Source organism: Diorhabda carinulata, chromosome 3, assembly GCF_026250575.1.
Source record: "Diorhabda carinulata isolate Delta chromosome 3, icDioCari1.1, whole genome shotgun sequence".
NCBI classification, from domain to species: domain Eukaryota; kingdom Metazoa; phylum Arthropoda; class Insecta; order Coleoptera; family Chrysomelidae; genus Diorhabda; species Diorhabda carinulata.
Window position 1 is genome coordinate 13,979,138 of NC_079462.1, and position 14,018 is coordinate 13,993,155.

Consider the following 14,018-nt stretch of genomic DNA (forward strand, 5'->3'; position numbering starts at 1 on the left):
TCTGAAACTTGCAACGAGTCTGAAAAGAATTCATTGAAGTTTTCCTCTACAGAGCTGTTGTACTGTTCAAAATCTATTTCCATGAAATCAGTAGATTGTTTCTTTGTTCCAGTTAATTCCTTCAGCGCTCTCCACAATCTTTTGCTGTCCCCTTTACAGTAGTCAATATTTTGTTCATAATGTCGTGTTTTGTTTTTTCTAATCGCTGACACAACTTCATTTCTATATTTTTTATAGCATTCCCAGTATGTGTTTAGTTTTGTAAAACAAAATTGTTGGTAGGCTCTATCTCTCTTTTGTTGTATCTGTTTAATATCATGTGTCATCCAAGGGCACTTTCTAGGGTTAATTTTATTTACTGGTGCAATTTTATCTAAAGCGTCCTCAATATTTTTCATAAAGTCTGCATAGATGACATCTACATCTACAGCGGTATAGTGCCACATTTTTCCTATTAGTTCATTGATAAAATTGCATATATTATCGTCATTCAGATTTCTACTGTAATATGGCAGTTTCTACTCTGACCTTCTATTTACCTCAATATTTATGTGCTTCACTTACACAACACACTATAGGCTTTCTATCATCCAGTAATTGGCACAGTTCGTTGAGGTGCGACCCTGTATGTTTATGTGCAAACTTGAATTTTCTTTTTTTTGAGTACCATCTGTTTAGCTGCTAGATATAGTGTGTTTTTGTTTTGAGTCTGTCTATTGCCTTTTTATACGATAAACACGTTTATCAAAAACTGTGTGATCATAATCAATATCCTTGATATTCAGAACATCACAAGCATATCTACAGTTTGTACATTCCTTTATTTCTGACTGGCATTAATTACTTATATGATTTTTGTTACACAGTGGATAGACAAAGGCTTTTTGACGACAAACATCAGCTTTATCTCCATATTTCCAGCATTTATAGCATCTAAGAACTCCCAGATGCTCATAAACTAAACAAGAATCCCAATCCAAATACACTCTTCTGCACTGTAAGAGGATTTTAAAATTCCGGCGACACTTCCAATAAAACATTAAGCTTATTGGTGCTTTTCGATTTAAACTTTTTTAAGAGCTTTACTTCCACGTTTAGAGCATTTTTAAGGTTATTTTGGCTTTTTATTTTCTGAATAAATACATCTTCCTTAATATATTCATCTCGAACACCAGCAATTATAATTTTCGGATTTATCATTTTAGGAATTTGAACATCATAATTTGCCGAAAGTTCCGCCACTGCTTTATTTTGAAGTATTTGCAAAGATTTGTTATCATCGCATACCGCAACAATACACCCATTGCCGGCAGTCTTCACCTTGTTTACTTCAATTGATAAGTCTGAAGGCGTTATTTTTTTCCTCAAAACATTTTTTGTTGTAACACTTTCCTGATTTGCATTTTTTGGTCGAATTATTAATGGCGGATTCCTTTTTACCACGTTCGATCATTGTTCATTTCTGTTAACTGAAGTCGGATTTCCCATGTTTTTTATAATTTCTTTTGTGTTTTCCCTGCATTCTTCGATTTGTTGTTTCAATCTCGACAAATTTTTCGCAAATTATCGATGCAGGACGCACAGATAGACTTAGCTAAAAGAGATGAAAACGCTTTGAAATCTGTTAGGTCCATCTCGAACACATTAAACCTTTTTTTGCCAGGGACAGCTCTTACAAACTGACACCAATCACGAGGAACCATAATCTTAAAATTTTCAAAAGAAACTTGATCCATAATATTGAGATTGTCATAACTGCCATATTATATATTCCTATTCTGGCCGCCACATGTGTCTGAGTACCTAATTACGTGCTCTACGTTTACTGGTAACTGTAGAAGCTTTTTTAACATACAAGATGCATTCTGATCTGATCCTCTTCCTCCTTGAAGCTCACTTCACATACAGCAGTCTGATGATTCTTTCTCTTGTGAACAATCACCAATAGTTAACAATCTTTTGTAATAAGCAATGTTGGTTGTGAAGTATGGCACGGGCAGAATTTGTTGTAAGTCAAAAACCAAAACTGTTTGGTATTCAGTGTTTTTTGCACGTTCTTTGAACATTATTACTGGCATTGATCACATCACGGTCAGCTGTATTAGTAGCATGTCTTTTAAATACATTAAATTCATCGTTTTGTACGTGTCAATAAATGGCTCTTTGTGAACTTATAGCCTTTTGTGTTGAAGAATTTTTCTAAATGAGTCATATCCAACCGACTTATCGTACCCGTTTTCTATTCACCACTGTAAGTACTCTGTTTTGTTAGATGGCGTTTGTTTGCCCTTCAGTTCAACATCAATAACACCATAGTGAGAAGCTCTTTTCTTTTCTATTAATATGTCCAATTTCCCTCTGGTGACTCAATAGGCACCCATATATATATATATATATATATATATATATATATATATATATATATATATATATATATATATATATATATATATATATATATATATTAACATATCAAGTTATTACTTCGTCTGTAATGTGAACTTTGGACATATCAGGTTTGGACAGCCGTTCTATATTCGCCACTATTAACATCCCATAAAAGCCAAACAAACGTATTGACATTTTGACAACTTTACAGGAGAGATAAAAAATTGTACAGATATCACTATTTTGAACTTTGAAGTACTTTATTATACATTATATAATAGCTAATCGAAAAAAGAAAAAATCCTTAGTATGGACCAGTAATTAGAGTTAAAATAGCAAAAAAAACTTTCAATAATCTTGTCAATTATATGAAATATTTATCGTTTTCCAAAAAGTGTCAGGCTTACGTTTTTCTGGCTCTTATTATTTTGAAAAAGATTAACTTTGGCTAATACGTTATTTGGGAAGATAATATTTAATTAAAAATGGCACAGTAATAATATTAAAAAGTTTGTGAAAGTAGTTTTAAAGTGGCGCCTACGTATTTTCACCAATATCTTCATAATCCGTCGAACCAACTTTAAAACTACGATAAGAATCGTGATAATGTGTAGGAATGATTCCCTGTCTACATAAATCTTGCAGGTCAGCATACTTTTCTGCTGAAATAGGTAATGGTCCATTATACGCCTTTTTCAGTACAATTTTGTCTAAAGCCACCATCTTGCCTCTTCTTAATACTTTTATTTTCTTAAAATCAGAGTCATCATAGTCATATTTGAAATAAATATGTTTATTGTCTTCTTTTCTTTACTGGAACCACTGGCACAAGTATCTGACATAAAAGTGACTGGCTTACCATCGGATTTATTTTTGAGGTATTTCATTAGGAATGTTCCAATCTCAATAGCTCCTTTTCGTCCAATACCTTCATGCTAACAGTAACAGTAGACTCTGCGCTTTTCCTTGTCAAAGTCTAACATAGTAAAATTATAAACTGGAATTCTGCGTTTATAATAAGTCAATTTTGACGATGAAAATGGACAGTTACATATTGCCTCCAAGTCATATTCAACGAAGTGCATTTCTCCAGACTCGGCCAACATTATCGCTTCATCACGGTGTTTTCGGGCAGTGACTTTTCTTTTTAAATGCTCTTCGTATTCTGTTTTTTCTTTATCTTTATCTTCACTTAAATTATTAAAAATGAAATACTTGTCACATACATATTTGCGTGGTTTATGGAAACCGATATTGACTTCTGTGTTAATAATCTTACGATAGTATGATATGTCCATTGGCTCTCTATCCTCGTCTTCACATTTACTTTTGTAAAGTTGGTACATTTTGGTCACGTTTAAGTCTTGGTCTAGGTATTCTTTCTTAGACTTTTGTCTCACTTAGTGGGCCGGTGTTCGCGGAAAAGAATTAACATGGTCTCGTATGAATTGTGTTACTTCCTCTGACTTTTTATTATATGGTGTGTGATGGCCTTTCTGGTCAGTTTCTACGACATCAGTTTCACTGGAATTCTTTAAACAATTTCCGAAACATTCAACGTTGATAAAAAAATTTTTGGCATACTTTTAACTTTTCTGATAATTCAGTTTTTTCAAGAAATAATTGTTTGTCATCTCCCATCTGCTTTCCTTTCCATTCCATACAATGTACTGTCTCTTCTGGACACTGCTATTGATGTTCCAAAAAGAGGAAAAAATGTCTAGCCTTTCATCCTCGCTAAAATTATCAGTATATTTTAGTTTACACGTTCCCATACATTTACTTTTCAATAATGATTTTCCAGGTATCATGCCACCCTTAACTGATTGGTAAGGCTTTACCTTTTGTTTGTTATTTATTTTTTCTTATATTTTTTTCCCATTCACTAGGATCAGCTTGACCTCTACGTTTGCGTTTACAGTTTTGGTGCCCAGGAATAATAGACCTAACCTCAGTGGTATCAGTAGTATTGATCTGTACGCTTTCATCAATTAACTGTTGTACGTTTTCGATAAGAATACTTTCAGATGATGTAATGGAATTGTTCATATTATTATTTGTTACTTCGGAAATGGTACAATCAGTAGAAGATATAATACATTCATCTGATTGAGGTACATAATCACCACTTGAATCTGATAGATGCAAATCTTCATTCAACAGATCGACAAGCGAAACGTTTTGATGTCAATACTGAAGAATTTGGGAGATCAATAGTTTTGGAATGTTGGCCCCCTATCCAAGCTAGCGAGCATGCTTACGTTTCTAGTATATACTAAACTACTTTATGCCATATATTTTTTTACTCAGAAAATAAGTAATGTCTGGGGGTTCCGGGATCTTGGACTATAAAGACACTTATCATATGAATCTTGAATTATGAAAACATTTATTGCCTCTGATGTTATGCGATTTTGCTGTATATAAATTAAATAGAAATGAACTCAACACAGAACCTTAAGGAAGACCTTGTGACAAAAATCTTGGACCTTGTAAATTATTGTTATGATCTGAAAGATAAATTACTCGATTTTAAAATAGGCTAAAAATATTGGTTGCTACCTTTTTAACAAATCTCGGCTTAATTTTTTTTATAATATGTTTAGGTCCACAGCATCATAGGTACATTTGATGTGATAAGCAGGCAAGATACTTATTTTCAGAAAAATTGTATATGTAGTACCATTTTAGTGTATCATTTTAGTCGTGTTTTTATCATTAGTTTTTGTCAAAGTGGAAAATAACGGAATAGGTCGATATGCTGATGAAGTTGCCTTGTTTTTATTAAATTTTTGATAACAGTTTTATAACAACGTTTTTATTTAAATTGGAATAATGGTTACTAGACCACCAATCATTATAAATTTGTAAAAGCTCTATTTTTGCAATATCTGGCAGGTAATTTATCATCTTGTAGGTTATATTATCTTTTCCAAGAGCAGCGCTTTTATGTGATGTTATTGCTGGCCATAGTTCATCTAGACTGAAGTTATCAGTAAGATTATATACTGATATAGAATTGTTTTATTTTTGAAAGACAGAAATGTTTATTGCAGTCGAAGGGCAGATAGTGCTAAATATTTCCTCAAGTAAATTAGGTGGAATCCTAGATCTACTATTTTGAAAACTTTTATTATTGATTTTTTTAATAAAATTCCATATCGTACTTTGTGGTGTATTCTTGTTTATTGAACTAATAAATACTTAACTTTCACGACTGGCTTTTTTAAAAGTCAAGGCCACTGTGTCGACTTTTTTATAGATCAGATAATTGGCATCATTAGATGTTCTTTTTTAGTTCATTAACGCAGTTTTCCTTTTTTCACTGCCTCTGTGCAATTATGTTTCCATAAAACTGGCTTTACAATCCGAGGTATAAATGATTTTTTAGTAGGAATTGCTATATCTGCAGCATTTGTAATTTTATTCATGAAGAATTCTGATTTTTGTATAGAGCATTGATTCTCATTATATTTTATTGAATTTATTTGCAGTTAGGATATTAGCAAGAGGAACAGTTAATTTTATGTTAATATCTATTAAAAATATCTAATAAAAATGGTCTGAACAAAGTGTCTCAGTTGTAACTTTCCACTCACAATAGGACTGGATTTTTAATTTCTTCCATGGCTTTGATTTGGTGTTGAAAATGTATAGGGTTAAGTATAAATATAGTTTCTGAAGAATTAATTGCGGTAATTAGCTTTTCTTTTTGTTGTATTAAGTTGTCACGATATAGGTTGGCCGCAATGGCTGAGATTGAGCACGATATGTTGTGCTTGGTAAGGGTTGCGAAGGAGTTTTTTTGGGAGGTGTGTCTCATTCTTTAAATGAGATTTTTCGGCTATTGTTTTTCAATATATAGTTGGAATTTGTAACTTGGTAATTTTTTGTTCTGGTCATATTTTTTACAATAGATGCAATATTCTGAATCAGTTTTACAATCGAGATTTCTTCTTTTTTTCTCCACATTTTCTACATTTTTCAAAGCTTTAGCATAATTTTGTAGTGTGGCCATATATCATGGATTTAAAACATTCCACAACTAGGTAAATGTATGGTTCAACCCCTAAATTACACAAATTAATTTGTACCACATTGGGTAGAATGTTTTCTAAATATGACACGATAATCAACTGTTGCGGTACTAATTTTGTGGTATTGTCAGGTTTTTTTATTTTTCTAAACATTCTTTTAACGTTTAAAACTTTTTTATGACTTTAATATTATTAAGTAAATATTGTTCATCAAAGAAAGTGTCAAACATTTTTATTACTCTTTTTTTGCGTAAAAAAGTAGGTATATAGGCAATAAACCATTTTTAATTATAACATCATGATTAACTAGACTGTTAGCAATTGGAAAATTTTCAAAAATAACTTTTACCCTATTTCTTCCAACGGAAGTAATATGTTAATTGATATTTATTGTTAAAATCATAATTAGGTAGGTTATTATACTATCTATATCTGTTTCCAAGTTTTTATGTGATGTAGTTTCGATTTGTTAATCAGAAGACCCAGTGCTTCCCATTTTTTACTACTTACTTTTTTAATTGCTTTAGAATAGACACTATGATATCAAAATACTATGAATATTTAATTTATTATGCGTTGACAGAGTTAGATACTTCACATGATATTCCAAATCACATCCGAGGTTTACACAACCATAGCTGAATTGAAATTATGTTGAGTGAGGAGGATATTTATTATTAAAAATTTCACAAACCTCCTTCTAAGCTCTTGCTTATTACCACAACCAATCATAATTGAAATGTCTATTCTTTGAGTCACAGACAAATGAGTAATAATTAAATTTAATTCGCCCACAAATATTATATTGATGTCTTTTAGTAACTTTAAATACCTAAAGAACAGCAACCTACTAGATTCATATCAATTGTTCATTTAGCTTTTTGACTAATATTTTAGTATCTTCAAAGATTTTTTCCTGACGTTTAGCGGAGCAGATACGGAAATACCTGATTTTAAATTTAGGATAACGGAAGAAATTAACAAAATAATCCCTTAGGTCATAAAAATTGTTGTACTAGAATTCCAAAATCGACTCGGTTATTATCAAGAAGTGAATGGAGGTTATTTTGAACATTTAATTTAATTGTAAAGTACATTGAAAAATACATTCTAAATATATATTATACGATATTGTTATCTCCATTCTACGTAAAGTTTTGTGATAGACATTATCAAAATTATACATCTTAAAAATTTATTTTCTCAGTTATGCTTGCACCATTTTTAAAAATATTTTAATTTTTAATATTTTCGTACTGTAAATTTGATAATTTCAAATAGTATATAATAATGCTAAAATTGAATTTATTCCATACATATGAACCGAATTGTATGTACGTAATCAATTTTTTAAAACCAATAACTGAGTATTTGAATTCATATACAACTTCAACTTTGAGTCGTACGTACATAAATGAACTCTTCATTTTTCAATAAAATATTTAGCTTAGAGAAACTAACTGTAATGATTTTCCACTTGTAAGTTTCTTTTTAGTTCACATGTTTACGATAAATGGAACAGGTATGTATATGTAATAAAATAATAATGAGATAGGATAAAACTTTTAATAATGTTGACAATTTTGCTTAATTTTTTATTGGTTAGAATCATATCTCTTTTGAATCTCTTCCAATTCAAAAATATCTTCATCATCACTTGAGCTGGAATACTCTATACTTAGCTCTTCTATCTCATCAGCTTCTGAAAAAAAATTTGTTAATCTATTTTAAAAATTAAATATAAGTAAAACCCAAGGATGAAATAGAAAAAAATTCGAATGAAAAGTTATCGATTAATGATACTTCAGTAACATATATTTTTCTTATATTAAAAATTACCAACAATTCTTTAGAACACCAATGGGCACTTCAATATCCTCTATATTAGCAGATTATTCGATGGATTATATTTTGAACCAAATTGATTGGAGCCGAAGTTAATGAAGTTTTAGTTGACAAATATAGAAAACCAATAAGTTAAAAGAAAAGATGAAAAAAAGATGAAAAATAGAGACATTAAAATTTCTAATCCAATATTTTATAGAAAAAAACCTTAGAATACTTCAAAAACTTTTTATGAAAATTCTAATACTTCATATCTTTTGAAATGAATTCTATGTAATACATCTGACACTGACTCTGACATGAGACAAAAAAACATTAATACTTTCGACATAGCCGTCTTACCTAATTTATACACCCTCGCCATACTTAAAATCAGTTACTCCTGAACTGTTAGGAAATGTTAAACAATATTATTTGAACTTTCACTAAAATTAAAAATAGAACACCAACTAATCAATTGCCTAGCATAGTTCATGAAATTTCTTGAATAAAGTAGTGAAAGTACATTGGTGAGTTTGACAGGTCACTCACTAATCGGATAACTTCTCACAAAAGTGATGTCAAATTATACCCTGACAGATGCTCACATGCCTCACACGTTTTCTATGGAGATCATTTTATGGATTATGGGTAAGCCAAAGTTTTGGCAATTATAACAACTATAAGAAACGTCGAAACAACATACATTGCACAAAATGATCATTGTATCAATAAGAAACCGATTTAAATAACTTAACTGTAATTCATACATATCTTTAGATTTTGAAAAATGACTTCTATGAAAAATTCAATTCAAAATTAAACTTTAAACATAACGACCTTACCTAATCTAGGTTAGACAATTTGATGTTTTTCATAATCTAACTAAAAAATATTCAATATGTATGTTAAGCGTCCATTTGAGTATTGATTTTTGAATATACATAATATGATTTCTTTAATTTCTTATTTCTTAGACCTTTTGATATGTTTCATGTTTCTAAATCTTCTTGATTTTAAAATTAGTTTTTTTTTGGAAGAAAGACAAAATTTGACGTTTCGACTTTTCTTTAAGTCTTTATAGCTTTTTCGTTCTTATGAATTTCTAAAAATTCTCTTTTTTGTGTATTAGATTCCGTTCCAAGAATTTTTGAATCTTTATAATTGAAATAATGTTTTTTTGTTAGGTCACGCCTATTCCCAGTTACATATGAAGTAACAGTTGACGGCATATTATAAATGTGATGACTCCGCGAAAACACGGAACATAATAAAAACTGTATTTTAATAATTCATTCTGTCCCTCAGACTATATCCAACGAACAGACAAGTATTAGAACCTCCACAAAATGTTTTCAGGCCAAATCAAAAACCCATACTCAACTTCCTAAACCAACAACTAGGGTTGCCAGACGTGCTCGGAAAAAAACCGGAGTTTCTAATTTCAAATAATAAAGCTATTTATTCTAAAATGAAAAGATAGAAAAAGAAAGAAAATTTGAGTAGGTAGCTGAAAAAAGTGAAAAAAATATATTTCACATTAGATGCCGCTGCTTTCAACAACTCCCTATTACTTGATATCTTGATACTCACAGCTCACACTTAACGCTATCTACAGAGAAGAGAAGAAGGTACATCTACTGGTTTACCTTCACATACGGAAAACACGGTGTGCAGTGCAGCCAATTCTTGTTTCCAAGGAGAACCACAAATCTATTAATTAATCCAGGTTGGGCAAATCTAAGCAGAGCTCTTAGGTAAACATTTAGAGCATTCGTCACAAATTGTTTAGAATGACATTCTGAAAGATAGCCTTTCTTGAAGGCCATGTGTATTTTTATGCCAAAATGTTGGACGCTTATTTTTTTGAAAGGGTGCTGAATTTAATCATTATATTATGCAGATTATACGCTGCTGTAGTATGTTATGAGTAAAATACAAATACAGGTCATTATAAGTAGGATTGGTCTATTTGTAATTTTGTTTTCTTTATCTAATAAAATACCGTACGACAATTTTCTTCTTCTTAATGGTACTCTATCAAGTGCTTTAAATAAACTTAGCCATCTTATAGGGACGTGTCGAATAACATCCCTGTATTCAATTTCAAAGAAATCAAAGCATTCCTTCAATTCTCCTTTTTTTGCAGAATTCGAAAATTCTGCAAAAATTTTCATATTTTTCATTATATTTTCGCCATCATCACCAATCTCGGTGCAATTATGAAATATATGGTCATTACAATGTGCCGGTATTATATCATTATTTTCTTCCGACTGTAATTTTTGAAAAACGGAATTATTGACTCCGTAGTTAACAGACGCGTTCTCTGCTACAAATGCTGTTACTGTTCTCCTTGGCAGCTGTGCTTTATCTAAGACCTGTCATAAATGTTGTTTAATAGATCGAGAATCTTCGAAGGAATCCAAAACTTTATGGCAACTTTAAACAATTTCTTATTCCCTTTGTTAGACGCGTTGGTAGAGACAGAAAATAGAACTTAATTTTTCAAATTCTCTTGAACAAGTTGCATCGAATACGGAAACAAAACTTGTTTAAGACTATGATAAATCTCAGTTAATTCAGCAAAACTTGACTATTGTACTTTCACACTCCTTATGCTTATTTGATGCAGACTGTTGTGTTACCGCTTTCAAGCCATCATAAGCAACTGTGAAACAAGCTGCAGAAACCTTTTCGTTACACATATATGTATCCACGAAAATTGCCTTTCCCAGTCTATATTATAATGACACACTCTTTGTATTTTTTAGGCACACTTGCTTTGCTAGTAGAGGCGTTTTCCTATATAGTTCCAAATTACCGCGAATTGTCTAGAAGCGCAAAATGTACCAGACGGCCATCTAACAAGCGTATACGCACCGACCTCTACGATGATATAGACCAGAAATAAACTCAACAATATAACTCTTGCGATGCGTAATAGCGATTTGGGATATTTTGACTCGTCGCTCACTGTCATTTATTAGCATAACTTAACCTTACTATAGTAAAACCGTTATATTGTTTGCAAATGATACGTGCGGTTCTTTGTTTACCGATTAATAGGTGGCGTTGGCACACTTCATAATTGAGTTGAGTACCGGTAGACGTCAGTAAGGTCAGCGGCGAAACTCCTTTCCGTGTGCATTGGTAAAAACGTATGTTGTTCTTTTTAGGTAATAACGTAATATTTTTACCCAAATTACAGGATAGTTCATGAATTCAACCAAATACCGGACATTTGCTCGTCCGGTTTACCAACATTTTTTCAACCGGACGATCCTCGAAAAAACCGGTCGAAAACTGGACATCTAGCAAACCTATCAACAACTTCCAGAAATTCCTCCACATTATCACAAAGACAAAGGTGGCCAAATAATAAGAATGACTCGTATAATCGAAATCAACATTTCGAAATTATGGACAGAATTCAAATTTTACTTCCAAAGAGCTATTCACAAACAACTATGATCAATCAGACAAACAACACTACTATCAGAATCAGAATACAGATGATAGTGATCAAAATCAAACGCACTATAACTATGACAAGACAGAAAATGAAAATTTTATTCGAACGAGCTCGCGTAAAGGAACACCTTAGTAGAAATTAACATTTCATCAGAAAACGTATTACCTTACATAGAAATTAATAATCTCAAATTAAAATTATTTATAGATACCGGTAATTCACGTCCAATTACACTAGCCGACAAGATTTTCGTAGCACAGGCGATACTTTTATTTTTAAAATGTAAATACTTGTTTACATTAGAGGGTGGGTAATTTTATAAAGGGGTGGTTAATATCGGTAAATTTTATGGCCGAAAAAATCCTGAACTGTATTATTCACAAAAATAAACATAAAAATAACATTAAATATAAGTTTTCTGTTGATTTTAATAGTAAGTGGTTCTCTGTTCATAGTGTGAAAAGTGATTATAAAGACGAAAATGTCGAGTCAAAGGCGCCTCAGTTGCAAAACTTCTAACAAATTTTACTATATTTGTGGAGAATTTTTAAACATTTTGGTACTTTAATTGGAGAACAAGATAAGCAGTGGGCATTTTGACGATCACTATTGTCTAACAAAGACTGACGAAAGGAAAGCACAAGATCGAGTATCCAAATTTGCCGTTTGCTATATGACCGGTTCCCCATAACGAAGATTTACCAGTAGCGATTGCGCCTTTAGATCCGCAAAATATTGTTTTAGAAGAACAATGTACCGACCCTATTTTTACTCTAAGTACCAGTTCCGGCGAGCCACATTTGATTGTTCAAAGTGAGTTGAATGACTTAGCACATGATTTTGGGTTATCAAAGCAACAGTCTGAACTTATTGCTTCCCGTCTTAAAGAATGGAAGTTGTTAGCCAAAGAGAGAAAAATTACGACCGATTAGAAAAAGAAATGCTACATTTTCTGCATTCTACAGTATGGAAAATTTGGTTTGTGCGTGTACGGATATTGATGGTCTAATGAAGGAACTTGATATTGAGCATAATCCCAGTGAGTGGCGCCTATTTATTGACTCGTCTAAATATAGTTTAAAAGCAGTGTTATTACACAGTGGAAATATGAAACCGTCTATACCAGTTGCTCATTCTGTGAAGATGAAAAAAACTTATGAAAATAGAAATGAAATAGAGAAATAGAGAAATATAATATTAAGGCAAGTCAAGTAATAAGATGGGAAAGCTAACGAGAAATAACGAAAGATAAATATACATTTCTAAACAGTGAAGACAAAAAGGGGACATACAATGTATTAGAATTATATTATATATAGAATTATACGTAAAAGAGGAATTGGTAGTTAATATATTAGAATTAATACCTTAAATGGACGGATACGCTTTTGAGGTTAAAAATAAAAGAAAGTAAACATATACGCACCCACAAAAACAAGAATTCTACGAAAAAGCAAATAAAAAAAAGAATTACCAAAAAAAAAAAGAATTAATTTTGATGGAAGATGCTAATGCTCAAGTAGGGAAGGAACAATACACGATTTAACTAATGACAATGAACACAGATTGTGCTAATTAACAAAAGCGCTTAATGACCATATTTTCAACAAAATTTGACACCCGGTAGGAAAAATAGGAAAACAAATGGACCATATACTAGCTACTAAGGAGATTACCCTAAAATAAAGGACACCAGATCATACAGAGGAGCACGGGTGGAAATTGACCAGTATTTAGTAATAATAAAACGTTAAAATATATAGAGCAAATTAAAAAAATGTTACGGCAAAACGAGGTCAACAAGATGGATGCTTTGAAAAATGGAGAGTAAAAAACAAGTATTAACAAAGAAAATGTTCAAGAATACAAACAAAGACTTATACGAAGAAGAATGAACTGGATCGATAAAAGCGAAGAAATAACAGAAGAGATTATAAGAGGCAAAAAACGAATGGCTGAATAAGAAATTAAAAAAGATGGGCCAAGAGGGATATTAAACAAATTTGAGACAATTTTATAAAGAGGTAACACATTAAATCACTACCCCAAAACTAAAACCAAAAGGAACAAATGATAATAAGACTTCCTAGAATAATTGGGAGAATATGAGTACTATCAAAATGAATCATACGAAGATAAAAAAAAAAATAAGAAGACTACGTAATGGAAAAGCCTCCGGAGAAGATAGAATAGAGGCTGTTTATATACGGCGGAGAACGAATGAAAAAATAAATTCATTAACTTATCGAGACAATCTGGAAACAAAACAAGATCCCAAAGGAATGAAATACTGG

At 31.4% G+C, this 14,018-nt stretch overlaps 1 protein-coding gene across 2 annotated transcripts in view; it reads right to left on the minus strand.

Annotated features, from left to right (window-relative positions):
- Positions 1-8,006: 8,006 nt before the first annotated feature.
- LOC130891655 (uncharacterized) overlaps positions 8,007-14,018 on the minus strand; it is a 50,146-nt gene continuing 44,134 nt past the window's right edge. For both annotated transcript variants that reach the window (XM_057796510.1, XM_057796508.1), the window contains exon 14: positions 8,007-8,127. In XM_057796510.1, the coding sequence (XP_057652493.1) occupies positions 8,021-8,127 (107 nt within the window). In that variant the 3' untranslated portion in view covers positions 8,007-8,020. The remainder of the gene's footprint in view (positions 8,128-14,018) is intronic.